Source organism: Colletotrichum tamarilloi (genome assembly GCF_030869305.1).
Source record: "Colletotrichum tamarilloi strain Tom-12 chromosome Unknown Scaffold_1.1, whole genome shotgun sequence".
NCBI classification, from domain to species: domain Eukaryota; kingdom Fungi; phylum Ascomycota; class Sordariomycetes; order Glomerellales; family Glomerellaceae; genus Colletotrichum; species Colletotrichum tamarilloi.
This window is the reverse complement of record NW_026849384.1, coordinates 1845008-1872714: the sequence shown is the minus strand read 5'-3', so window position 1 is coordinate 1872714 and position 27707 is coordinate 1845008. Positions and strand designations below refer to the sequence as shown.

The 27707-nt window shown below is 53.4% G+C and overlaps 6 protein-coding genes across 6 annotated transcripts, besides 1 other annotated feature; 3 read left to right on the top strand and 3 right to left on the bottom strand.

Annotated features, from left to right (window-relative positions):
- Positions 1 to 72: 72 nt before the first annotated feature.
- Positions 73 to 3812, top strand: CTAM01_00611 (chitin synthase 4; the record flags this gene model as incomplete). The annotated part of the gene is made up of 2 exons (XM_060516661.1): positions 73 to 3325; positions 3379 to 3812. The coding sequence occupies 2 exons, from the start codon at positions 73 to 75 to the stop codon at positions 3810 to 3812; spliced, it is 3687 nt and encodes a 1228-aa protein (XP_060389287.1).
- A 3133-nt stretch (positions 3813 to 6945) lies between these two features.
- Positions 6946 to 7020: a sequence feature (Short protein (CTAM01_00610, KAK1513214.1) was converted to a misc_feature.).
- A 2896-nt stretch (positions 7021 to 9916) lies between these two features.
- CTAM01_00609 (WD domain-containing protein) lies at positions 9917 to 12221 on the top strand (the record flags this gene model as incomplete). Its single annotated transcript, XM_060516660.1, has 2 exons — positions 9917 to 10999; positions 11058 to 12221. The coding sequence occupies 2 exons, from the start codon at positions 9917 to 9919 to the stop codon at positions 12219 to 12221; spliced, it is 2247 nt and encodes a 748-aa protein (XP_060389286.1).
- A 1730-nt stretch (positions 12222 to 13951) lies between these two features.
- Positions 13952 to 15844, bottom strand: CTAM01_00608 (beta-glucosidase; the record flags this gene model as incomplete). The annotated part of the gene is made up of 2 exons (XM_060516659.1): positions 13952 to 15546; positions 15679 to 15844. The coding sequence occupies 2 exons, from the start codon at positions 15842 to 15844 to the stop codon at positions 13952 to 13954; spliced, it is 1761 nt and encodes a 586-aa protein (XP_060389285.1).
- A 793-nt stretch (positions 15845 to 16637) lies between these two features.
- On the bottom strand, positions 16638 to 17137 carry CTAM01_00607 (uncharacterized protein; the record flags this gene model as incomplete). The annotated part of the gene is made up of 2 exons (XM_060516658.1): positions 16638 to 16868; positions 17060 to 17137. The coding sequence occupies 2 exons, from the start codon at positions 17135 to 17137 to the stop codon at positions 16638 to 16640; spliced, it is 309 nt and encodes a 102-aa protein (XP_060389284.1).
- A 260-nt stretch (positions 17138 to 17397) lies between these two features.
- On the top strand, positions 17398 to 18220 carry CTAM01_00606 (uncharacterized protein; the record flags this gene model as incomplete). The annotated part of the gene is made up of 2 exons (XM_060516657.1): positions 17398 to 17411; positions 17803 to 18220. 2 exons carry the CDS (start codon positions 17398 to 17400, stop codon positions 18218 to 18220), a joined length of 432 nt encoding a protein of 143 aa, XP_060389283.1.
- Positions 18221 to 21063: 2843 nt separating this feature from the next.
- On the bottom strand, positions 21064 to 25652 carry CTAM01_00605 (vacuolar protein sorting/targeting protein PEP1; the record flags this gene model as incomplete). The annotated part of the gene is made up of 2 exons (XM_060516656.1): positions 21064 to 21700; positions 21760 to 25652. 2 exons carry the CDS (start codon positions 25650 to 25652, stop codon positions 21064 to 21066), a joined length of 4530 nt encoding a protein of 1509 aa, XP_060389282.1.
- Between the last annotated feature and the right edge of the window lie 2055 nt (positions 25653 to 27707).

Here is a 27707-nt window from a genome sequence, read left to right as displayed (position 1 = left end):
TTTGCTGCCGCTCAGAGCTGGCTCCAACTTCATATCAGAATCAAAGACTAACCTGCATCTTCACACAGGACCATGTCTCTCCCCGAAAGGCCTGCAGCGACCTCTCCCTTCGAGAATAGGAGTGCCTACAGAAACTCGCCGTCGCGACGGAACCGTCCGGACGATGTCGAGACTGGCGGCTACTATCCCGTAGGAGGGCGACCTCAGCACCAACGTGGGCAATCAGCGACCTCTTTCCCCGAGACGATCTCAACTCCTAATATCAATACAGAGAACCAGCCTCTATCCCCGACCCACGACTCGCCGGCTCCAGGACCCTCGACCGGCGACCAGGCTTTCACGAGAAAGAGAAGTCTCATTCGACCCGAGCGACACAGAATAGACAAGGACCATCCCAATTACTACTACCGTAAACATGCCGCCAACATGAACGTTCTGCCCTCGGCGACCGGAAACGATCCGATAGTCGAGGATATGGAAGGGACGACCGATGTCTCTGGGCGCTCGCAAACGAACGATAACTTCTCGGATGCTTCACCACCACGAGGAGTTAACAGCAGACAGAACAGCGGCGAGGAAAAGAAAGGACACTCGAAAACAAAGGCTAAGCGCTTGAGTCGCCACAAGTCGGGGAAGCTCACCAAGGATGGCAAGGGAAAGCGGCACAAGAATAAGCAGGTCGAGCAGATCCGCCCGCCGAGCTTCTGGAACGTCTACTGCGCCATCATCACCTTCTGGTGTCCAAACTTTATGCTGAAATGCTGTGGTATGGCCTCAAAGGAGCAGCAGAGAGCTTGGAGAGAGAAGATTGGCTTGATCAGCATCATCTTGCTCATCATGGGATTTGTCGGTTTCTTGACTTTCGGTTTCACTCAGGTAGTGTGCGGAACCCCGCCGCCGCGCCTCCAGGTCAATGATGTGGACAGTGGATACATGATCTTCCACGGAACGGCCTACGATTTGACGCGCTCCCGTCACCCTCCCGCCGATGGCGTGCCCATGATCAATAGGACTCACGGCGCCAACGTCTTGTACGACCTGCCCGAGAAGAACGGCGGAAAGGACGGCAGTTTCTTGTTCCAAAACGTCAACGGCAGATGCAAGAACCTCATTACCCTGGCCGACAACTCTGATGTCCCGACAAACAGCAACGGTGACCTGGCGTGGTACTTCCCTTGCACCGTCTTCAACCAGGACGGCTCGTCCAAGCCCAACCTGACGATTCCTTATTACCTTGGCTACTCCTGCCATACGACGCAGAAGAGTCGCGATACCTTTTACTTGGACTTGGACGGTACCGCCGATGTCTACTTCACGTGGAATGACATCAAGAACAGCTCCCGAAACTTGATTGTGTACTCTGGCACTGTCCTCGATCTCGACTTGCTCAACTGGTTCAATACTAGCCAGGTCAAGGTGCCAGCTCGTTTCAACGAGCTCAAGGACAAGACTACGGCTGTGAACAAGGCTATTCGTGGACGCGACGTCACCAGAGCTTTCCAGGCGTCGGGCGACAAGCAGATTGCCGAATGCTTCGAGGAGATTATCAAGGTCGGATCAGTCGATACTGACACTGTTGGTTGCATTGCGTCCAAGGTCGTTCTCTACGTCTCTTTGGTTCTGATTCTCGCTGTCGTGTTGACGAGATTTGTCCTCGCCGTCTTCTTCCAATGGTTCATCAGCAGAACGTACGCCGCCGCCAAAACATCTCAGACCAAGGACAAGCGCAAGCGTAATCAACAGATTGAGGACTGGTCTGAGGATATCTACCGCGCACCTCCCAGACTACCTGGCGATATCGGAAGCAGTGTGAATGGCTCTTCTGATCGGACGAGCAAACGTCAGAGTACCTTCCTGCCTACAACTTCTCGGTTCTCTGCTGTCTATGGAGCTGGTGCCGCACCGCAGGCTGGTGGACGCAGGATGCCTACTACCATGGCCAGTTCAGGTGCTGGCAGCAACATGATGCACTCCAACGCCATGTATCGCCAGGGCAACGACAGTCGCACCAGCTTCCTTCGGTCAGATCCCTACACCAGCAACGTACCGTCAACCGAAGGTCCTGGGCCTGCTGGCTTCATTCACGAAGCCGTTGTGCCTCAGCCGCCTGCCGACTGGATGCCCTTTGGTTACCCTCTTGCTCACACTATGTGCCTTGTTACCGCCTATTCTGAAGGTCACCTTGGTATTCGAACCACTCTCGATTCTATCGCCATGACCGACTACCCCAACAGCCACAAGGTTATCGTCATTATTTGTGACGGTATCATCAAGGGTAAGGGCGAGTCCATGTCTACTCCTGACTACTGCTTGGCTATGATGAAGGACCATACCATTCTTCCCGAGGAAGTCGAACCCTTCTCCTACGTTGCGGTTGCGAGCGGCTCCAAGCGACACAACATGGCCAAGATCTACTCCGGTTTCTACGACTACGGCAACGAATCTGCGATCCCGCTCGAGAAGCAGCAAAGAGTTCCCGTTCTTCTCGTTGTCAAGTGTGGTACACCCGATGAGGCGACCAAGTCCAAGCCAGGCAACCGTGGTAAGCGCGACAGTCAGATCATTCTCATGTCTTTCCTTCAGAAGGTCATGTTCGATGAGCGCATGACAGAGCTCGAGTACGAAATGTTCAACGGTCTATGGAAGGTCACGGGTATATCACCTGACTTCTACGAAATCGTTCTCATGGTCGACGCCGATACCAAGGTCTTCCCCGACAGTCTGACGCACATGGTTTCTGCCATGGTCAAGGATCCCGAAATCATGGGTCTCTGCGGTGAGACGAAGATTGCCAACAAGCGTGACAGCTGGGTTTCCGCCATTCAGGTCTTTGAGTACTTCATCTCTCACCACTTGTCCAAGTCATTCGAGTCCGTCTTTGGCGGTGTCACCTGTTTGCCCGGTTGCTTCTGCATGTACCGCATCAAGGCGCCCAAGGGAGCCCAGGACTACTGGGTGCCCATCTTGGCCAACCCGGATATTGTTGAGCACTACTCTGAGAACGTGGTTGACACCCTGCACAAGAAGAACTTGCTTCTGCTCGGTGAGGATCGATACCTAACAACTCTCATGCTCCGGACCTTCCCCAAGCGTAAACAGGTGTTCGTGCCCCAGGCCGTTTGCAAGACCACGGTGCCCGACACCTTTGCCGTTTTGCTTTCGCAGCGTCGACGATGGATCAACTCGACAATTCACAACCTGATGGAACTGGTCTTGGTTCGTGACCTTTGCGGTACCTTCTGCTTCAGTATGCAGTTTGTCATCTTCATCGAGCTCATGGGAACTCTTGTCCTGCCCGCCGCTATTGCGTTTACTTTCTACGTCGGTGAGTATTCAAAATGCCTATTCTATTTGGTACCCAGCTAACAACTATTCCAGTCGTCATCTCCATTGTCAATTCGCCTCCGCAGATCATCCCCTTAGTTCTGCTTGCTCTGATTCTTGGACTTCCCGCTGTGCTCATCGTCTTGACCGCTCACTCCTGGTCGTACGTCGTGTGGATGCTTATCTACCTCTGCTCGCTGCCCCTTTGGAACTTTGTCCTTCCCACGTACGCGTTCTGGAAGTTTGACGACTTCTCCTGGGGAGATACCCGAAAGACGGCAGGCGAGAAGACAAAGAAGGCCGGTCTCGAGTATGAGGGCGAGTTTGACAGCAGCAAGATCACGATGAAGAGATGGGCCGAATTTGAGCGCGAACGCCGGACGCGCAACAACTACTGGGGTTCCAAGGAGAACGTTGTCGGAGGTGGCAACACCTGGTCGGCGCCGCTGGGCCACCAGTATCAAGATGAGTACTACTCTGACGCATAAAAAGCAAAATCACACACGGCCGGGCGTTTTTTGTTTCAAAGCATGAGGATATACTTAACTGGGGACTTTTACGAAAAGGCGCACATCACACGAGGCCTCTTTTCACTTTTTTTCTGATGATGAACCAAAAAGGGGAGGGATGAATGAGCATTGCGTGTAATTGAAATGGCTCGGCCAACTTGTAATAAAGGAGAGAGAGAAGCCGGGGTGGAGCTGAACTGTATTGACGCTGTTATTTATTGCCGCAACTTGAAGCTTGATTTTTGATTCCGGAGTATCGTGCCGTTTGTCCATCTCCTTGGTGAAGGCGCGAAGCCTCGCTTCGTGCTTTTCCTCGTTATGAAGACTGGGTGAATATGGATATTTCCGAGTTTCTCGGAGGCCGCCGCTGCCCAGTACGCGGGACAGAAGACGTCTCGCAGGGAGCATGTTCACCAGTCCTCGGGTTTACTTCTATCCGTGAGCCGATCGCATCGGTTCGCGCATGGCACCAGTATCGCGAATCATGAGCCACAGACAGTACTGAACGCCAATCTAGTCTGCCCCGGTCGACATTGCCAATATCAACACAGTTCATCCATCCAACCAGGAAAGAGGAAAGAAGGCAGGGTTTGCGAGTCATCACTTACCCTCCCCCCCCCCCCCTTCCATTATCACCGTTACCCTTGGGTAATTGTGACAATTGTCTGAGATGACTCGGCCGAGAGAGAGCAAACGCCAATACTTTGGGCGTTTCTTTGGGGAGAAAGGATTTTCTTGGATTATTGGAAGGGGGAGTAGATAGACTCATACACACTATACAACCTACGCACGCATATTGTCTGCCGTATACACTACTCCCACACACACACACATACAATGTTGGAAAAGAAGCAATATCGGGCGTAAATGCCGTGTCACCTCGCAGCGGGCTGTGATTTGACGATTATGAGATATTTGTGTGCGAGAGGAGGTTTGAAAGGGAGGCAGCCCACACTGTACACTGTACACACATACACAGACAAGAGGAAGGGAGAGAAAATGAGGAAGAGGGTAAATGTTCTTTTCTCCTTTCTCGTTTCTCGCTCTTTCTCATGTTGGTTCCTTTATGATGGCACTGTAATGCAGACGAGTTGTATGAACTCCCCGACTTTTGATCCCGTTGACTGGGAACCAGTGTGGACGATTACGTTTCGACCGTCCAACGTGAGCAACAACCAATGTTCACTAAACACATTTTTCGCATCCCATCGCACATGGAAGCCACGGGATGGGCAGGGGTTAAGGGGGGAGGTTGGAAATAAATAAATAAAAAAAAACGCGGGACGGATCTTATGGCTAGTTGGACCAGCACGACCAGGTGTGGGAGAAATCCCAGTAAACTGGTGAGATTGTGGAGAAGGGGACGGGAACGGACGGACGGACTGGAAGTCTGGAATGAGAAAAGGGTATGATGATCAACCCCGAGAAAGAAAGGGATGTTCTAAACACCACACAGACTTCGGACGGGGGTGGCGGGCAACAGCGCTTCATAATGAATGGAAGGGTGACTAGAGAGAGAGGCTTATTGAGAAGGGCACAATAGCTGCAGGTAGCCGAGACATTGGTCCTTGCCCAGTTTTCCTCGTGGCCCCTTTGCATTTTACAGTCTGCGAATGTCTCTTTTCTTTCCTTGGCCGCTTGCATTCTCATTCGCTTCTCTGCAAATGTCGTACCTCGGTGCGTTCGTTATTCGCGGCAACGGTGCGGATTTTGCTCGTTGATTGACGATTTTACGCACGGCCTTTGGCCCGCCAAGCTTCGCCGGTGGGATCGGGAGGGACTGGGAGGACTGGAACCCCCCCCCCCCCTTTTCAGACTTCATCACTGTTGAATATTTCTTTTTCCACCTCATATCCGGTGTGGTTGTGGGATGGTTGTATGCTTCTACCCGAGGCGCAGGGCCACGAGTTTGGGTGGTAGCTTGTTGTGTCTGTTGTCCAGGTGTGACCTGGCTCTGAATTCCCCCCAGTCCGGAATACCCGCCACTCGACTTATTCAGACTCCAGAAGCTCAGAGGCCAGGGCAAGAGACGAGTGCGAGCCGATGACAAGTTCAAGTTCTCTTTCGACATGGTCAGATGAAATCGGCGAGGAAACGGCTCGTAGGCAAGACAAGCGACCATGTCGATTCATGTTATTGGCAAGGTTTCCAGACCTCCAGTTGCCAAAGTGCATCATCTGAGGATATGGATACGGGTACAGAATGCGTCTTCAACGGGGTCGGCCAACGGCAACGACAGGATCTTGTTCTCTGGCGGTCTTGATTTGTCCAAACCTTCCGACCCCGGTCAGTCGCACGCACGTACTTGCTGGAATATCCTGCGTGCTGACCGAAAGCGATTTGACTGGAGCTGACAGGCCTTGTGCGCTCGCATGTAAGCACCAAATATGTGGGAGAAGCGGCAATCGCCCTCCCTCCCCTGCTCAGTGCTGTCCCTCAAGTTACTACTTACACATCAGGCAAGGGACCAGGCAGGCAGAGACAACGGGCAATGTCGAGCGCTGGAAAAAGAAACGAAGTGCGGAGCTGAGGACCGGAGTCATGGAGGAAATGGGTTAGCAGTGGGAGGTTGAAACTCGAGGAGCGCATGCTGTCGAATGTGACTTATCATGCCCCAACGGTCCTCTTGTCACGCGCGCGTGGCTGGGGCCCTTGGGGGTGGGCTCCGATGGTCGACGGGCTGGCAGGGAAGATTGAGGATCCGGATGCAGTCGGGCTCTTTCGGTAGGTCGATGCGGCTTGATGAATCCTGATGAGGTCGCAGCCGGGTCAGATGTTGGGTAGGATGCTGGATTCAAGAGTTATGTCAGCTTTTATAGGTGTGCCTGGGCAAAGAACATGTCCAGTCGATGGGGTTAGACGACTCAGAACGTTGCAACTTACGAGAAGTCTGAGCAGCGCCAGCTGTTAGTTCTATAGTACCCCATCGATGCCCTGCATACCTGGTTGTAGCTAAGAACGTGGAAGTGAGCGGGGAGTCAGGAGACCGACCGCCGACAAGAAGTTGCAGACTGTACTCCGTAGGGACCGAGACCTTTGCTCATTGCCGTAGCTGCCAGGTGGCAGTCGGTGAATTGGCCGTTTTCCTATTTCAACGACTTACATGAGTGGGCTAACATCCCGGTATGCCCAGACTCGAGCCCCAAGGGCCAGAGACGAACCCCGGGTGACAGATCACATCGCACATATTGGAGACCGGGCGAGCCCTCCGGGCAGCTTGGAAGATGCGAATTTCGTCAACGTCGAATATGACTGACCCGAGGTGATCGTACGAGGTGAGCAAGGCCAGATGGCGGCCTAGGTAGGATGCCTGGTAAGCCGGAGGAGGGAGGCTCAGAAGCTGAACACGAGAAGCGCGGGATTAAGATTATTTTCGAAATGGCAAAGATGGGCCATCGGATTGCGACGGGTAGTTGATTGGATCTCGGGGTAGGATCTGCGGTGTGGAGGAGGCTTGCGGCAGGTCAAAGGTTTATTCGCGCACTAGAATGAAGTCGGGACGCCATTGTCGATGTGGGTGGCTTCTTTGCGTCTGCTCATGACCAACTAGTGCATTGTGAGAGTCAGTTTGAATCGAAGCCGTTGGATGCCATTGCTGACCCGTCACAACGGCACCTCGGCCGTGACGTCAGGCAAGCCGCGAAGCTGAGGGAGCAATGCAACTATGCAGGCCCTTGAGGCCCACGAGGGAGAATGGCTCAAAACATGTGCAGTGAGTTGATGTGTGTGTGGAGGGGGGGGGGGGGGCTGGAACGAGAGAAGAGCATCTCCATCTTTGCCTTCATCGGGTGGGATATCCGTGTTATTCGGTATGAAACTGAAAGCACTCGCCCCCGCTGCCTTCTAATTGCGGCGACTTGCCTCTTGCAAGATAGTCTTTTGGGAAGCAAGCCAGCAAGGCACCCTTCTTGTGCGACCTCAGGTGGCAGAACGGGAGCGTGAGGCTTTGGCTGGCCAGGTGGGAGCTCCCGTCCAGACTCCAAAGCGGCAGAGTGGTACTTCCCTTCGTGTCATTCGTGTCCGGCCTGTATTCGCAGCAAAAGGTGCAAGGCAGTCCCGACTCCCAAGGAGCGAGCCAGTAGCCCATTTGTGCCAGCCAGCCTAGCACACACGAACACCATTCTCCCGTCAGAGTCAGCCATGCATATGATATTGGGAGGTGGCGTCCCATAGCATCGCTCGTCGCACACTGCGAGGCAGCTCATGCTTAGGCGCTTTCCAGACCGAGCGCCCCCTTTTTCTCAGCGGTTCGCTCCCTCGTGATTTTACAAAGAAGCAAGAGGTGAAGGCGAAGACATGCCGCACAGCTCGAGGCCGACTGACCTCCAAAAGACCAGACTGGAACTGGGACTAGGCCTAGGGTCCACGTCGGCAGGACAAGCCTGCGAGGTTGGCTGGTGAGAGTGGGTGTGCACCCCCGGCACCGGTGTGTGGAGATATCGCTCGCCATTGCTCCTTTGCTCCTCTATTTGTACGAAGGGCTTCAGCAACCTGGTTCAATCACACTACAGTGTCTCTCGCTTGTGGTTCCTTTGAATGCCACTTGACTGCTGTGGCTAAGCTATTGTTGACAATTCAATTCCAGCTCCGTGGAGTTCGGCTCAGGAATGAAGCCATTGAGGTAGCAAACCACATGGGATCTGGCGAACAATAGCTGCCGTACTTTGTACTCTGAATGGTCGGGACAGAGAAGGTCCGCACATTGTACTCCGTAAATGTATCCGTAGGTACGCAGTAAATGTGCCAAGTTTTGGCCGTGAAGTGTGTGGGTGGTTCTCCTCATGCAGCATCTGCAATTGAACTTGTGCTTGCTAATGGATTGGAAGGTAAAAGTTGGCATCCGAAGGCGGTAGCAAAGCAGCCCAGCTGAGGGATCAGACCCTGTCACAGCACCCCGAGGATGAAAGGCCGAAGGATTATCGACTTTGATTTAACCGCGAGTACTTTTGGTATGGTGCATGATGTATGTGAGACAAGGTATCTTTCCGTGGTGAGAAAGTACCAGACTTGACATGCCTTGAGGTAAGCGTCGTGGAAGGTGGTGCCGTGGTGCCTACCCCAAGGGGGTTCAGTTGCGACTCAACCAACTCGCCGCCTCGGGACTCGCAGTGGTACCTACCTTACCGCACCTTTGTGGTGCTGGTGGTGCTGCTGTTACTGCTGTACTGGGCCCGGCTGAGGAAGTATCTACCTACCCAGATACCTTAGGTGAGATGCTGCCTTCCACAGTTCCATCTGGCTGGCGCGCCTTGTTTGTTTTATTTTGGATTGTCTACCGGTATTATCCTTTTCCTTTGCTACGGGCTGCTTCTATCAACAAAAGCGCTGCGCCGCCAACACCCACCCATCTGGCGCTCCCATACACAGTCATATACCTACAGTAAAGGTACCTTACCTTACGCAGTACCTTGAGGAGCGCCTTGCCCACTGCCCGTCGGAGTTGTCCTCCCTTGTCGCTTCCATTGGAATCCCAGCCAAAAGACATCCCGCTCGGGTCCCAGTCCCGCTCCCGCCCTGCTACAACACCACTGCTGAGGTGGACTCGATCTCGCCGCCTCTCCGCCTGACCGCATTCCCAGCCAGCATCCGCACCAAACGGCTGCCGTCAGCGCCCTCATCTTTCCACATCGCTCCCTCATACCACCGCCGACAACCTCCGCAACGACCACTCTGAATCTTTGCACGTCGCTCACACGCTGCTTCTCTTGCCCACTGGCGTCTGCCATCACTTTCTCGAGCTCAGCTGTCTACTGTTACCGCCTTCAATAGAGACGTTGCACATCCTTTGTGCGTCGGCGCCCGTTGGGACTAATTGTGTTTGGTCTGGAAGGAGAAGGCCCAAGAGACGGGCCTTGCTCAATAAGTCGGACGTCTGACTGGCAACACCAACTGCTGTCTTGTCCACAGAGGTGTCGGCTTTGGAGGGAGACAATCGTCATCTTTCATTCGCAGCCGCAACAGCAACCACAAAAGAGGACGCATCTATCCGACCCGACCACGGGTGTTTCTCTCCCTTGTGCAGCAACCCTCGATGTCCTTCGACCGGCCCTCACTGGCTACGGCATTCACCTGAAGAGATCACAATGCGACCGAGAACCTCAGAAACGGCATCCCAGCCTTCTCAGGCCCAGGCGACATCCGTTTCCTCAAACCATCACCAAGCCCTCGGGTCCGCCCCGCCTCCAGCCGATACTTACTCCGACCAACAATCACAATACCACCTCCACCGCGAACCCAACCAGCAGCAGCAACAACAGCCTCACGACCCTCCGACACATGGGCAACCAGCGTACTCTTCTTACAGCCAAACGTTCCCCGTGATACCCTCATCCTACTACCACGAGCCTGGCTCATTTATACACGACGACTACGACGATTACGAAGACTACGAGGATGACGACGACGACGACGATGATGCGGAGGGTGAGGATGACGACCTAGACATGAGCGACAGCGATGGAGGTGCTCCCTTGGATCATGTCATGACAGTCACCAGCCTTCTGTCTCCCATGCCCGACAACGAGGCCGAGATGGACCCCCCTCAGTCGTTCTCAGGGAATCATCACTTTGAGCAACCCGTACATTCGCCACAAGAGCAGCACACGTCCACGGGGCCGCCTGCTCACATGATTAACTACTGGAACGTATCGATTGCAGCTGGTCATGCATTTCTTGATCCGATAGGAGCCCATCATCCCACCCCACTTGATACGACTCCTTTCCATCCCATGCTCCATTCTGGAGCCATGGATGACGACGACGACGATGATGTTTTCTATCCACCTGTAGCCGAGCAGCTCCAACAATTTCAAACAGTGGTTGCCAACGAGGACGAAATAGCATGGGAAAATGCAGGTCCGCCGGCCCTCAGCAATCCCAATCCAAGCACCCTCGGTCCGGAAAATCCTGGTCTGACCGATTTTCTCAAGGGCTGGGCCTGGCGTAACGGATTTCAGTCCCGAGGACCTAGTCCTGGAATTCGTCAAATCAATGCACAGGTCTCGCGGGATGTCACGCGCGTGCGATACTCGGATTTGGAGGGCGATGCATACGACGCGCAGGGCATCGACTGGGAAGCCTTGGGGGTGACACGCAAGAATGCTCGAGAGCGGAGGTGCCTCGACTACAAGAACTACACAAACAGGACAGATTCCGACATATGGGCGGTAAGTCGCCTCATGAAACAAAACCAACCCAGGACTGTAGCTGACACGATCATCATAGCCCCATCTGCCAGACAGGATTATACGAAATACCGAAGATTTCTTCAGGTTTCGTCGCATGGACATCCGTCAAAACGTTCACTTGGCCCATTTCCAGCTGCGCAATATCCTAGCATGTGCTGGGCGCAGCCATGCCTTCTATCCGGGTCAGCGAGCCGTTCACCGGATCAACCCCGTATCGGGAGAGAGTGAAGTGGCCATGGACCTCAACGACATGATTGGCGTCCAGATTTCAACTTTGGACGCCAACTGCGGCATCTTGATTGCGGGTACTTTCAACGGAGAGTACTGCATGCGAAACATTTACAGCCAGGATAAGAAGTACACCGAAGGACAAATCACCAGCCACGTAAGTGGCATAACCAACCATCTGCAGATCCATGCTTCCAGGAACTCATCCTCACCGCTGGCCGCCTTTGCGTCCAACGACCAAGGCTTCCGTGTCATGGATGTGGCCACCGAGAAGTTCGTTCTGGATACACAATACGGCTGTCCCATCAACTGCTCCGCTCTGTCCGCTGATCGTCGTTTGCGCGTAATGGTTGGTGATAATTACAACGTCCTGATTGCAAACGCGGATACTGGTGAAATATTGCAAGAGTTGGGAGGCCACCGTGACTTTGGGTTCGCGTGCGACTGGTCAGACAATGGCTGGACCGTTGCAACCGGTTTCCAGGACATGAGTGTGAAACTCTGGGACGCTCGAATGTGGACCAACTCAGACGGTACCAGCAAACCACTCACCACGATTCGCTCCGAGATGGCAGGTGTCCGCAGCTTGAGGTTCTCTCCCACCGGCAGCGGCCCTCAAGTTCTCGTAGCAGCCGAGGAAGCCGACTATGTCAACATCATCGACATTCAAAGTCTAGCCCACAAGCAGACATTTGATATCTTTGGGGAGATTGGAGGTGTCGAGTTCACCAACGACGGCCAGGACCTCAATATTCTCTGCATGGATCGTACTCGTGGAGGGCTGGTTCAACTGGAGCGTTGCGACTTAGCGTCTAGCTCCGATTTTGAGTACGCACATCAAGCGGCAGCCATGGATCCTTGGTGGAGGCCCAGCCAGAGCGGAATACTATCTGATGCAGATATGGTTCAGACGAAACTGCCAGCTCAGCGGGAAAGGGGGTACGACCTCTTTGATGACTTGGAGCCTTTCTGAAAGGGCATGATACCCCCGTTGTCGTCAGCTACATCTATCAACGTTGGCTGCGTCAGGGATGCATTAATCTCCTAGCCGTCGGCGTTTTGCGTTGTTTCGGCCGGCGTGTCATGGCAAACTTGGTCGATTTGGCGTTAACCCGCGAGCTCTACCTTGGCTCTCGAACCTTCGACTTGCTCACACTTGATGTGTGTGTGTGTGTGTGTGTTCGACCTATAGACAGTGCCCGTGCCTTGGTGCGCTGGCCTTGGGAGAAGACGGTTAGGAAAACATTTCCAGGGTCCGAGACTTCTACAAGCATCATCTTCATTTCCTTTCTTCATATTTTGACATTCAGCACAGCGTATTCACTGTTCATACTGCATGGAGGGTTTCTTAACGACTTTACGGAGGGACGGTGGGGAAGGTAAAGGACGCAAGGCATCGGTTGGTGTCTGCAGGCTTTCTCGGTTCTTCTTCCTGTCCGCGATATCCTTACTAGGGACGTGTCAGTATTTTACTTGGGTGCGTAGAAACCGACATTGGTTTTCTGGTTGCATTACTTTTTGGCAGGGCGGGACACGCGGATACACATTACATCTTTTCTCAACATGATGGATCAAAACCTAGGTGCCTGGGATCTTTCAGCATTTTGGCTTCATTCTCTGGGGAGTTAGTGTTTTTATGGCTCGGTCTGTTAACTAGAAGATGGGTTCCATGAAAAGGCCAGGGAGGGGAAGAGGGGATTTAGGATTAATCCATGGGGAAGGCGACGGGGAGGGCCGGAAGATATCCCGATAAAGACGTTGACGAAATACCACTTCTCATGACCTTGCTCTCATTCGTATGTGCGTTATGGCTCTTTACGCTTGTGTGTTTTTTGTCTTCCCTTCTCCCTCTCATCTCATTTCTCCTTCTTGGACATTACGTGGGCACGTGAGGCATGCGAAATGTCCCAGCGAGAGTTCCACTTCACGGACCAACAGTTCGGACGAGAGAAGATGAGATCAAGATTGGGAGCGGGGGTTCAACTGAACGTCATGTTAGAGATGGTATCTTTGCACCTTTGTCTGTTTCTCTTTTGCCTTTTTGCTCTTTGAAAATTTGGTACTGATAGTTGACACTCCCCTCAAAGCAAGGCAGGGAGATGGAGTTGTGTGTGATGGAGAGGTGCAATTGTGAACTTTGTGTCTTGGACTCTGAATCAGTTGCGGGAGACTATGGAGATACGAATGACGCCTAGGCGTGAATTTGTGTTTGGGCGAGTGCAAGTCCAGTCTTGGGCACTACATAAACGATGGCTCTCCCGAGTTATATCAAGGTATTTGATTAATACAAACACGTGTTAGGAGACTTGGCCTGTCCTCCCATACGCGAATCGAAACAGAGCTTACATATACATATATATACAGAGACAATGAAGATAAGGGCAATATATATAGATGTAGATTTCGAAACCGCAAGGAGGAAGGATCACTCCAAGTCCACTACTGTCTGGGGTATCCAATTGTCATTGTACACTTGAAAGGGAAACGTTGCAAATCGTCTTCGGTGGAAAAGAAGGGGGGTTTTCTTTGTCTTTTTATCTGGATTCATGGGTACACCTCAAAGCAACGTCGGAAGGAAGAGGGATTAATCTCTTTTGTATGTTCAAATGCCGAACGTTGAATTAGAAAATAATTGGGGGGGCTATCCATTTGTTGTTCACCATTTCCCTTTCTTGTTTCCTGGTCTCGTGATGCTATTTCTCTTTAAGCGGAGAAGAGGTCACCGCAGCCCCAGGTGCGCTCGCAACCGCAGGTGCCGGGGTCCTTCCACTCGTCGTTGTGGAAAGAGAAGAAGACGGTCTTTCCACCAGCGAGCTCCTTGATGGAGGCGATGGCGGTGGCCTGCTCAGAGGTACCGGGGCAGGCCTTGCCGTTGCAGTTACCGCCGGAGGGCCATCCGCACTCGAGGTTGTAGGCAGGCTTGGTGCCGCAGATCTGGGAGCTCTCGAGGAGCTCAATCTGGCCCTTGACAAAGGTACCGGCGTCGGTGGCGGCGGTCTCGGCGTTGAAGTAGGGGTGGATCTGACCTCCGACGACGTCGATAACGTCGCAGATCTCGGAGATGACATCAGACTGCTGCCAGACGCCGACGGTCTCGGCTGTGGTGTAGGGACCAGAGTAGCCAGCAGCGGTGATAACGGCCTTGGTGGAGACGATGAGCTGCTTCAGGGAGCTGGCGGAGCAGCGGCCCTGGAAGATGCACTCGTTACCAATGACGACGAGCTCGACCATGCCCCACTGCTTCCAGGCGGTGATGGCGTCAACCTGGTTCTTGATGTCGGCGGAGTTGGGGTCGCAAGACTCCTTGACGAAGATACCAATGATCATCTGGAGGCCGTACTTCTTGCAGGCGGCGCCGACGTTCTCGAGGGTGCTGCAGTCGGTGGAGTAGACACGGACGGTGCGGAAGCCGGAGTTCTTGATGGTGGAGATGTCGGCATCGACCTGGTCGGCGGTCTTGCAGGATCCAGAGGCATCCTCAGAGAAGGGAGTGTAGGTGATGGCCCAGTGGTCGCCGTTGTTGCCTCCGAGGCCACCGCCGGTGGCGGGGGCAGAGGAGGAAGGAGCGGCAGCAGAGGAAGTCTTGGCCGTGGTGGGAACAGGCTCGGGGGTAGCGACAGCGGAGGTCGTGGGAACGGGAGCGGGAGCCTGAGTGGTGGGCTTGGCAGCCTCGGTGGTAGGCGCAGGCTTGGGGGCTTCAGTGGTGGGCGCGGGAGCAGGGACGACGACGGGGACGGAGCTGCTGGTGGGCACAGGGTTCTGGCTGGTGAAGGGGCAGACAACAACGACGCTGGTCTCGGTGATGGTGGTCACGACGGGAGGGCGAACGTAGGTGCCGGGGACGATCTCGGTGACGACGGGGTAGACGCAGGTGGTCGGGGCGGTCACGGTCGTGGTGGTGGGAGCGATGGTGTAAGTGCCAGGGGTAGGGCAGACGTAGGTGGTGGTCTCGATGACGCTGGTGACAACACCACTCTTGGTCTTCTCGGTGGCGTACGGGCAGACGACGGTGGTGGCCTCGACAACAACGGTGGTGACACCACCGATAGTGTGAACACCGGCAGGGACCTTGGTGGTCTCGGGAGCGCAGACGGTGGTGGTCTGGTTCACGGTGATGGTCGTGGCCGGGAAGGTGTAGGTACCCGGGGTAGGGCAGAGCTCAGGGACCGGAGTCGGGACGGGCACCACGGGCTTCGCGGTGGAAGTGGGCTTCTCCGCGGCCTTGGTGGTCGCAGGCGCCGAGGGAAGGGCGCTGGCGACAGACTTGCTGCTGGGCTTGCTGGGAGGGTTAGGAACCACTGTTGATCATCAAGTCAGCACAAAAGATTGATACCAGCTTTATCCGCCTCCGCATTCCCAGACTCTATAGGGCTATAGAGCAAGAATGGTTTCGGATAGTAAATGGGGGTGGAAGTGAGAGAGATACGTACGCGTAGGCTCGCCGTAGATGGTGGTGTAGATGGTGGTGCAGCCGGGAACACAGACGGAGGCCTGGTCAGCACCTCTCTTGAAGAGGTCGGCGTGGGCGTGACGGTGGGCAGCGGCGGTGACACCGGTGACGGTCGCGGCAGCGACTGCGAGGATGGAGCCCTTCATGGTGAATTAAGTTGCCTTTTTTTCTTGAGTAGGGGAATTGAGTATTATTCGACTTTGGGAAGCGAGTGCCCGCTAAAAGAGTGAAGCGGTAGTGAAGGTTTGCGCGTGTAGAGACGAAAGGGACGACGAAACTACGTTGACGGCATCAACTCATTTGACGGTGTTTTCGTAAGGAAAGGAAAAGGGAAAGAGAAAGAGGAGGAAAGAAAACTGGCGGGACCGGGATGTTATTATTGTGATGGTGGTTAGATTAGGTAGAAGGCTAGTATCCGTACTTTCATGGGTACGACCATGAGAAGTCTAGCATGTCCCTGGGGGCCCTGGGCCGGGGTGTGTGCGCGAACGGTGTGTGTGTGTGTGTGTGCCCACTTCCAGATGGATGAATGGGCCAAAGTGCGGGCAGGCTAGCGTCCAATGACATTACGTTGGATGGCATCGGGCCATTAGTTTGGCAGTTTGGCATAGGAGGAGGGGGGACTGGAGGGACTCTGTGTATGTATTCGTCTTGTGTATTCCATGATGCTGGTGACACTATGTTTACTATGAAAGTCGGGGAGCCGTTGGTTTGTGGCCACGAACTGTTGATGGCTGCGGGATAAAGAAGCATTGGGCAATGTGTAAGAGCAACACTACCTCAACTCAAACTGAGGGGTTTCTTGTGTTCCTTACGGATACAAGCAGCAACTCGACAGCAAACAAGCCCCTGTCCTCGGCAGCAAGTCACAACAGAAAAGCTGAGGGGCAAGGAGGTGGAGAGGTACCACTGTGTAGGAGCCAGAAACGAATCTCAGCTTCAGAGAGTCCCAGACTTCTGGTGGAGTGTCTGGGGATTATCGGGACTATGGGATTCGGGAAAAGCAAAGAGACTCTGTCGGTTGAGGATCACAACGGAGACGCTGCCATCCGGAGAGAGGGCTTCGGTCAGGGGGTTGAAGAAAGGATACGGGTTGGCAATCTTGACTGGGCTTGTAGTCGAGTCAATGAGATGACCAGAAGCACCTTGGCCACGGTTCGTCATGAATGACTGTCAGACTGACAGCGCAAGGAAAAGGGAGGCGAAATGGCCATCCCGGTTAAGCATAGTTGGGGGGTTGTCGTTTTGGGCTCTTGGAAGACCGCAAGGCGGGAAGGCCAAGCAGATCCAATCCAGAGGCGGACACGACAGCAAATGAGCGAGTAAAAGCGTGGTCAAGGGGACTTGGCCAACGGTCCAACCGAATCCACCGTCGACGGAGCCTGGAAGTGCCAGAGAGACTGAGAGAGAGTCTGGGCTTGGAGGGGATTGAGAGACATGGTGTAGTGAAATTGGGCTCGACGTTTATTAGTGACTGAGAGTGCGCGGTTCGAGAAAGAATCCAGCCTGGGCTGGGCTCTCTCGAGTCTTGCATCAACCAGTGGCTGAGGGCCAGAAGAAGCAACGAAGAAGGAACGGTTCGACGGTGAGCACGAGGTGAATACCACACCATGATGTCTCTCTTTCTCCCCTTCCCACCTACTCCGTACGGAGTACACTCACACAATGGTATAAAACGGGTTTTGGATGTGCAGGAACGATGCAGACCGTAAGGTAAGTTACTGTGTACGTACTGCATTGTAGAAGCTAACAGAGGCGGAGCTGCAAGGTACCCGAGGTGCAAAGTCCACTGAGATGGCTGATTGGGGAGGGATCGGCGGGTGCGGCGGAGGGGGGAAGGAGCGAGTTGGACCTTGTAAGCTGCAGTTGCCTCCCAGCTGGAGGAGCAACTTGAGAAGGGGGGAGGAGCGAGTGGTGCGTCCGGGAAATTAGCTAAGCGACATTGGACACTTCCCAAGCAGCAGACCCAGAAAATGAGATGAACCGCCAGGGAACCTTCTTTTTTTGCGCCCATGCCAAGCTTGTTTACTGTTTACGCTAGGCCCCGGTCCATCCAGTAATCCAGGAACGCACCTCACCGTCAGTCACACGGTACTTACACTAGTTTGTACACCTCACCGTCGCGCCGCCCGTTGTTTCCTTGCACCGGTGACCTCAGACCTGGCGCTGTCCATTCGAGCAGCAAGGTCAATGCTAAGTCTCGAGTCTCTTGCCCTCTCATTGGTATCAGGCTAACAATCTTGATGACAGTTCATTTTCGTATCGTCAAGAAGGGGGACCCTTCCAACAAGGGTTCCCTCCGCTCCTGCATGGACGGTCGAAGAAACCACAAACCGTCGCCCAGGCCTCCTAACTTCCGTACAACTCTTCCGCCCTACGCTGATTGCGATGATGATGATCCGTACGAATTAGGAAAGAAAAATGAAATGAGATTCGACTCTTCGAGTGGCCGAGAACGCCGTTTCGTCTGGCTTGGTCAATCCATCGTCTTCTTCAATCTCCAAGCGCGACAATTCCGATGAACCATCCACTACGGAATACAACGTACGCATACATCAGGCTGTCAGCCAATCCCGACTTCTTGCGGATGTTAATGCACCCTGCCATCCCATGGATTCTGGACCTCGTGTTCGTGGCTGATCGCCCGGCGCGCTTCAGCGGCAAATTTGATGTCTCTTGATGGATCATCTGCACCCTTCGTTTCTTGAAATCACAGCTTCTCGGAGAAGCAATCTTATGGTCTGCTAGAGAAAATCGACGGCGCGTCACCGAGAGAGATAGCGGTCACGAGATGCTCGAGGTGGTATGCAAGTGAGCCTTGAGGTGTGCATACTTCTCCAATCAGGCATAGTTTGGCCCGATGATTCGTACCTGCACATGCCAGATGCAAGGCCCGTCCGGAGGCAGAAAATAACCCGACGGTCTACTTCTTAGGCGACCTGGATCACCGACCACCCAGATACTGTAGACTGGCGCGCGAGACTCGAACTAGACTCTGAAGTCACTAGACTATCTGAAGCACTAAAAAACGCCTCACCAGAGAAAGGTAGTCGAAACACACCGTTCACCTCGCAACTAATCTACGAACAACTGCTTTCTGTCGGCCGCAGTCTATCTTTGGTTGTTCCAAGTTTCTTGCTATGCGGGGTGGATCTCCAACGGCCGGGGGGCTTGTTATCATCGAACGGTTCTCTCCACCTGCATCCGTACGGCAACACAGACTTGGGAGCGCATCTCGGGATGCGGGATCTTCAACGAGGCTACAAAGTGCACATTGCGTTTTATACACTGCGGATATCTATGTCGAATCGTCGATGGCCGTTGAGACGAATCTACAATCTTTTCAAGCCCAGAAACGCCATCTAGAAGCTCAGCCAGCGCACAAACACTCTCCACCGCACGCGAGCGAGCGCCTCAATGACTTGGACGGTCCTCAGGCACGTGCGCAGCCTCCTTCTGTTCCTTCTGATATAAACGGAAACTGCCAAAATCTGAAAATAAAGAAGAGCCTTTTGCCGCAACGGCCAAGGAACATGAACAATCTGACAGACCGTGGGCAAGCCTCAAGTAACGACGGTATTGTACCTACGTCAGCACGTGGTCAGGTAAGGTAGCACTCCTGCACAAGTCTAAAATGTTTAATCACGCTTAATTGTGAAGGGCAAATCACTGCACAAAAAAGCACCCCGTCGTCAGTTGTGGATCCCATTTCCCGCAACCCCTTTTTTTCGCTTTTGCTTTCCAGCTTGGCCAGCTTCTGCTCAACTCTCAAGCCTTGGCCCCCTTCTGCGCTGAATCCTCTCCCACTCGCCCATCTCCGCCTCATCCCCCCCAGAGAAAATGCCGAGCTGAACCAGACTATTTTCGGGCGGAGACTCGCGATCCCCACCACCCTCTCGTATTCACCCACGGGAGGCCTAAGACTCGCCAAAGAAGCAAAATGCTGGCAAGTTGGTCTATGGCCGACAACGCAACATCCCGGTCTCTGCACAATGCGTGCAACGTGCAAGCTGCCAGCGATCAACGTGTCTGGTGAACCTTGACAACCCATTCAACCAACCCGAGGAAACATTATGCAGATCTATTTCCCTAAGCTGGCATAGTGAAGACTGTCTAATCTCACCAAAATCTTCCGAATTTCCCATCAGAGCCATCGACTCTCAGCGCCAAGTCGAAATGGTACCGGGAGAAGGAGTCAAGAGATGAAGTTTCCAGACTTGACCTGGACTGGAACCCCTTTTGAGTAAATGTTTTGCTCATCTCCTTCCACTACGGTCTTGTTCGTTTGACCGTGCTACATCTTCCCACATGGCCGCGAAAACTGTAACAAGATGAATTGATGAACATGGAGTTCTACCTGTCAAAATTGTGGCCTAGCAGATCAATGTCAAAGATCCCAAAAGCTTGACCTCTTTCTTTCCGTATGCAAATCACCTAGTCCAGCCCATTAGAGATCACCACCCCCCCCTTTTTCTTTCGACTCTGTGCTTTATGTACCCCGTAAGCTTCAGTTGCTCTAGACTTCAACGGATACGTAAGGATAATACCCCGTTGAACACCTCGCTTTCGAGATAGATCACATAGAACCCTAAGCAAACCAGACCCAGACCGCCAAAAGACACAATTTCATCTTATTACTCCGCAAGCCCAGCCCACGACTCGGTCACGGCTCACGATCCCCACCACGCAAGGCCCCTGGCCTCTACGAATATGTAGAGCAGAGAGAGATTTTGGCACCAGGCACCAGAAAAAAGGGGGCAAGCTCTCGGTTCCTGTCCTTGACCGTTGACGGGCTCGAGTCCCCCCCGGCCCGGGGCAGCCGGAAATATCCGCTCTTTCCGACTTCCGGGCTCCCAGTCTTGGGCGCTCTTCGCCTAGGTATCGTAGACAAACAATCTGAAAGCTTCCGTAGCCCATCTTGGAGCTCGCACGAGTCGGTTGCCGATCTTTTCGGCACTTCCGCGTCGCTGTCTGCCCGCTGTCAAGGTCAAAGTAAATTCAGAACAACGTCCACTTTCATACTCTATAGCTAGTGCGTATACCCCGTATGTAAACATTGTTTGAAGGTCACGATGCGCATAACTCCAGTAAACGCATGTCAATCGTCAAAGTGAGAACCAAAACGGGCTTGAAAATCAACGCCATGCCTAGAAAATACACATTCTAAGGAAAGATCTCGGTCTACCAATGTTCTCTTTCAGCCTTTGCCTAAATCCCCGCCCTACTTGATAGCCCCATCCACTCCAAAATCAAACAGTAAACAATAGTGTCACAGATACGCTTAGGTGCCGCGTTTACTTCTTAGTAAAAGAGGCTTCCGCGAGCAGCCCATTGCTCTCCCTTCCCCCAATCATAAGAAACCCATTCATACGTCCTCGTCACTATCGTCACCAAGGAGCTCGCCTTCGTCGTCGTCGACAATGTCGTAATCTCCTCTGCCCCGCGCGAAACTGTCCCTCGTGGTGAACCTGCGGTTGCCCCGCCCGTTGAGCCAGCTGCCCCTGCTTCCACCGCTCACACTCTCGTAAGCAGAGGTGGCGCGCCTCCACAGCGCCGAGGCGACGAGCGGCAGGGCCGCCGCGACGGCAACCACCGCCGACAGGGCAATGACCGGGTACTTGATCCACGGCGCGTCGTTGTCCAGGTTCGACGACTCGCCCAGCCGGATCTGACCAAACTTGTCGTTCCAGTTCTGGTATACCCACCAGCCAATGGCTCCTGCGAGTCCGATGGGGATGACAACCGCAAAGAAGATTGCAATGCCAGACGTTCTGCGCCGCCTCTCAAACTCCTCTTCCTTACCGGCACAGGCGTGGACGTTGGCCTGCTTGTCGAATTCTTGGCCTCCATCGCAGGTGGTGAGCGGGATTCTACGATAGCCGGTGGGTTCGTAGTATTCAACAGCATCGGGGTTTTCCTTGCACCACTGCTCAGCCGACATGGGAGATTTGCCCTCAACAAGACTGCACTGTTTGTGGCCATCCAACTCAAAGTTGTAGTCGCTGTGAATCAGTTGTTAGCCATAGTGCGTGCGAATACTAAGGTGTGGGGATGTGCTTACCATTCATAGTCGGCCCTGGTGCAAGTGCAGTTCTGGAGTTGGTAGAGATGCTGGACCTTGAGGTCATTGTAGCAGTTCGCTTCGTCTTTCTTGCGCAGGTACTTTGAAACGTGTCCAAAGAGGCAGTCATCGGGCTGCGATGGGTGCTTGGGCGACCACAGGTAGTAGTCAGAGTCACCGTTCTCGTCGTTCTTGCAGGGGCGGTCGCTCAAGCCAGTAAAGTCAACGTTGACAGAGAACATCTCGCCACCATCGTCCTTACACCAGATGAGGAAGTTTCGCGAGGCTCCGGAGCGGAGAGTTGAGATATCCAAGACAGTGACTTCTTTGTCGGTGAAGTCGAACGGTTTCCAGGTCTTGCCCTCATCCGTGGTGTACTGAATAGTCTTCGTCTTGACTGGGTTCTCGCGGCTGGCCCGCTGAACAAGGACAACAATGGATCCTTGGTCACCGTACTGCCAGGTCCAAGCACCCTTCTTGACGTTCTTCCAGGTAATGCCGGCATCAGTCGTCATGAAGGTATCGGCGTCCTTGACAGAGCCCAGATTCGGGCCCACGTTGCCGTAGCCAAACATGAGTCCAACCGCGGTAGCAGCGGAGAAGGTCTTCTTCTTATCCGCTCGCTCGGTATAATGATGAAGATGCAGCGCACACTTCTCATCGCCCTCACTGCTACTGCATGAGTAAGATTTGCCATCAATGTCAGCTTTTGGCGGAGGAAGGAAAGCCCACTGCGAGCCGTCGTTGTGAGAGATTTGGGTTTGGACCTTCTTCGGCTCGTTCTTCTTGTCCTTGTTAGCGACGGTGTTGATAAGTGCGACACCCTCGAGGCCGGTGATCTTCTCGAAATCCACATAGTATTCATCATTGCAGTTGACAGCCTGTGCGCTCATGACGTACGACGTTCCGTTCGAGTTGCTCTTGATGATGCTTCCCTGCCGGCGCCCCTCCGTAGTCTCGGTGGCCACGAACAAGTTCACAGCATGCGTGGAGCTGTCTAGTACTGTGTAGGCATTCTGGTGGCCCGGCTTGAAGTTGACGGGGAAGTGTGCTTCAGCATAGCTGACGCCGTCCAAGCTGGCAAGAGCACGGAGACCATTCTTTTCTTTGTCTTCTGCGGCAACGACGATGAACTCGGCCATGGTGGCAAAGTCCTTCACATCTGACTGATGGAACTGCTTGTCCTCATCGAAGAAGTCCTTGCTGGAGACGATGACCTTTGGGTTGTCCTTCTCATTGTCCTCGCGCTTGTGGGCAAGGCAAACAACTTGGCGCATATCGCGGAACTTGTAGGCCGAGTGACCGGTGAACTCGCACTTCTGAACGTAGCGCATGGCCGTCTTCCAATTATCACCGCGATCCCTGGAGATCGACGCCTCCTTGAAGCACTGGTCCTTGCCATCAATCTTCTCGCACTTCTCGCCTATCCAGATGAGCCAGTCCTTCTTGTCGGGGTGGAAGGAGAGAGGGTTGCTCGTTCCGGGCTTCGTGGGCGCTTCAAAAGAGTGGAAATGCTCCGCGCGATCGATTGTGTACAGGACCTTCTTGGAGTCGGTGGTAAAGAACACGGCGTCCTTGAAGTAGTAGTGGGGGTAGATGCCGCGCACTTCCTCGTCTTCAAGAATCTTGTCCCATGTCTTGCCGTGGTCTTTTGTTCGCCAAATCTGCTTGTCGGCTCGCATGCTGTTGCCGGCGTACTCGACCGGTCGGACGAGAATGGTCTCGTCAGCCTCAGTGCTCGAGTCGCCCCTCTCCAAGTAAATCTTTTCAAAGTCCTTCAGGTCTGTCTTGAAGACGTGCTGAACCGCTTTGATCTTGCCATCAGCAGGCGCACTGGGAGTGCCGCCAATGTCGGAGCACTTTCGCTCAACTTCATCATCCTTTTGCGCGCCGCTCTTACGCTTGCAAGTGTTTCCTGGGATCTTGCGCCAGCCTGATGAGCCCTTAAACGTGTCGTCCGGCTTGGCATTCTTGCAAGCATTGTCAGGCGCGACGATGGGGCCAACCTTCTTACAGTTGTCACCATCCTTGACGAAGTTGTAGTCGCACTCAAAGTCCGCATCCGTACACTCGCAGTCTTCGGTGACGGGAACGGGGTCCTTGAACTCCTGCTTCATGAAACAGTCGGCCGTCTTCTTGCGGCGGCGGTACGTCTGCTTGTGGCCCATCAGGCAGGTAGGCTTGCCATCGGCATCGGGGCGGGCGTGCCAGTCCTCCAGGTCGTCGTCCTTACATGTTCGCTCGTGCAGGCCCTCAAAGTCAATCGCAATGATATGGTACTTGGCATTATCGCCACCGGTCCGGCCAACGAGAAGGAACTTGAGACTAGTCGAGTCTTGTGTTGTTGTGATCAGCTCGGGCTTGATCTTCAGGTCATCCGGGAGCGAGGCTTTCTTCCAATTCTCGCCGTGATCCAAGGAGTATTGAATTTCTCCCACATCTTCCTTGTTGGAGTCCTTGACGGCTACCAGGATGGAGCCCTGGTCACCAAACTCGTACTTGTGAGGGCCATCGAGAGCCTTCTTCCAAGTGACACCCGCATCGTCGGACACGTAAACGTCTCCTTCGCCAAACTTGGTCAAAGCCTTGCCCTTGTTTCCAATTCCGAGAACAAGACCAGGGGCGGGGCTGGAAAACACCCTACCAACGTTGTCGAGATCAGTGACAGAATGCAGCTGCAGCTCATCGTCACCCGCCTTCAGGCCGTGGAAGTTTCGACCATCATCGAATGTGATCTTGGTGACAATTTGCTTCTCCTTTCTGGGGTCCTTCTCAACCTCTTCATAGTTCTTCACAGTGTTGACGATGAAGATGCCCTGCACACCTGTGATCTTCTCAAAGTCGACGTGACCACGGGAATTGCGGTTTGTGTGCTCAAGGTTCTCAATGAAGAAAGTGCCGTTGGAGTTACTTGTGAACATGACACCCATTGGGTTCGAAGGTCTTGTGTTCATGACGTCAATCTGGATACTGTAGTTGGTGCTTTCCAAGACGGTGTAAGCCTCCTGGTTGATCTTGTGCCCATGATCGGTGGGGAACATGGCGCGATGCCACTTGATGGTGTCGTCTGTGACGAAGAGGGCCATTTCATCCGTGTTTAGGGATGAAGTGGCAACCATCAAGTACTTCTTGACCACGGCCAAGTTGACGACACCCTGCACACCTCTGGTTGTATCCATGTTCGGCTCAAATTCTTGAATCTTGTTGTCAATCTTTTCGTAGTAATTGTCCGACGCAAAGAGCCGCTGGTCCTCCTTGAAAGGCGAGAAGCTGTCGCGGACAATGCAGAGAATCCGCTGCTTATCGAGGTCGTCCTTGCCAGTTGTGAAGAGATCCGAAGACTTGGCCCACCAGCATCCCGCAGTGTTGAACCTGAGGGGCTTCGCCTTGGACTTGAAGCCATCCGTTGTGTACATGGAGACTTCTTCGCAAAAGATGCCGGCGCAGTCCATGCCGTTGAAGATGATGCGATCCGGGTCGCCGGCGTGGAAATGGAGAATGTCCTCGCGGAAGGCACTGGTGCCGGCGACACTCTCCCACTTTTGCCATGATTTGCCTTTGTCCGAGGTCTTCCAGTGTTCTTTGCCTTCGGTGATTACGTAGGCGCGGCTCTTGTCGAATTCGTGCATCGTGAGCATGTAGGCCTTTTCGCCAGGAACGTCTGAGACCTTGTTCCACGACACGCCCGCATCGTCGGACCGATAAATGTTTCGTTCGGAGACATCGTGGTAGAGGATAGAGTCGGAGTCTTCGAAGTAATTCAGGTTGATGGGAGGATGCTTGATTGTGGTAACCTTGATTGTCGGCTCGTCCTTTGCTTGGACAGCTGCTGTCAAGGTTAAGACAGACAGCAGGATGCGCCACGGGGCGGCAGCCTGGCCCCTTAGCCTCATGTTCGGAGCTTCGTCTGGATATTGGTGATCATCAAAAAGAACAGGTTGTCAGAGGGAGTAAGGGTCGCCCAAAAGCAATAAGATTCGTCCCGAGACGGACGCGGGAAGACAGCAGGAGGGATCGTACGGGCCAGCCCAGCGGTAATTGACTTGGGTGATTAACGTGTCGGTTGGAAAGTCGTCGAAGTCAAACACATGTCCGGAGGGAAACGTCAGCGTAGGAGGTATGTTTCGCAGCACGCGAGTCGGGTGGCTAAGCTTCAGCTCCACCCTAGCTTTGACGCCACACCAGCGCATCAAAGAGTGTCGCTCGGCCCCCGGGTCCCCCCAATCAGGCAGTCAGGGTGCTCCCGGTGCGATGCCGACAGCTGTCTCCCTGGCCGCGCCCGGCTGCCTCGCCCCGCCACCCCTTGCCTTGTGCCTTTATATAGAATGCTTCCCATCCACCACTGCCAGAAGACAGAGATATCGGCATTACTTCAGCGTCGAATCGTGCTAATCGATATATCAGATAGCGACTTCATCGGTGGCTTCATCAGTTGCCTAATTAGACTTTCAATTGAAGTGTCTAGCTACTGGTATCCTTATTTCCGGCTCATCCGGAGGATGGTATGTGTTTGTACTACCCACTGTCAACAGCATCGATACTCTGCCGTTGGCCAAAAGATGAATGCGTCCCAAGCGTGATCTACAACTATTTCATATGTCTGATTACAGAAACCCCGAGCCAGTAGTCTTCTACTGCCGAATGAAGTCTTCAAGGCGACAGCTGAGGTTCATGAACGGGACTAATTTGCAACTCTCTTTCGAATACCTTGCTTGAAGCTATCCGTAAATGCGGTGGTAAGCCTCATGGGAGATTCTGAGACCAAAATCTGTCGCCTCCGTTCCCACGTATGTTATTATCGACGCGAGGAATGTTTCCATTTCTCCTAGGTTGGTGATAGAAAGCCATAATTACTAAGGTAGCAAATTTGTCTCGTCTGGAGATATTATCGAATGGCGAATCTCAATTTAATCATACACAGTATACAATAGCATCTTCTAAGCATCTTCAGAGACTAGCCGGGATCCACCTACCCGCTCGTCGTCAATATCGGGGCTTTCTTTTCTCGCATCTATCCATATCTTCAACGTAAATTTCGCAAATTCTGCGGGTGCATCGAGAACAAAACAAAGTTAGCAGCATCTTGATTACTAGTCACACCCAGCCTCACTCGTAGTCGAGTCCGGATCATGCACAACATCTCATCACCCTAAGGTAGGTCCAAGAGATTATTGAAAATAGTCTAACTCATTAAGGTACTTATTTGTTCTCGTTTCGAGAACGTTTCTATTCAAGCAAATGCCCTCGGGTGCTTGTCAGTATTGAAGGCTTACATTGCATCTCTCCTGGTGGAACCGAGCACCTGCAAACTCCACTTCTCCCGGAACAAATTACAAAGATGAACCCCCGGCCGAACCCCACGGCGCAAGCCGGATACGATCCGGAACAGATCCCTCTCCACCTGGAAGCCATGGGCTCCGATCGGCCTCCGGGAAAGATGACCGGGGTGATCAGGATCAGCCCCGGGATGAAGAAGAAGGCAAAGAGGCTTGACCTACTCCGTACGAGTCTCTGGTACGAAACACTTGGGCAGGAGATCTGGCCCCATCAATGCAGGTAGGCAATGCAACCTGGAGCCTCTATGCGAGATGGCTGAGACGTTTTGCCCCGCAAGATCAATGCGGTTGGGTTCCCGTTACCTGCATCAGCATTGGATCATGCAGATGGTGGTCAGGCGTGTGTGTTGGCTTGTTGGTGTTACCACTTCCTAGACAAAAATCACGTCCAGGTGCCATAGAAACTTGATTTGTGCGTGATGCAGTAGAGAGTTTTCTTTTCTTGGAAGTAGCGGGGGTTTATATAGGCAACTACCTTATATTCCACAACTCTCAAATCAGCTTTATCCATTTGCTGATGCACCATCGTCTCGCGTTACATGTTGGAAAGCACCTTTATGCCAATGGCCAGACGAAGTTATGCCCTGATTCCATCTCCCAAATTGCACATTC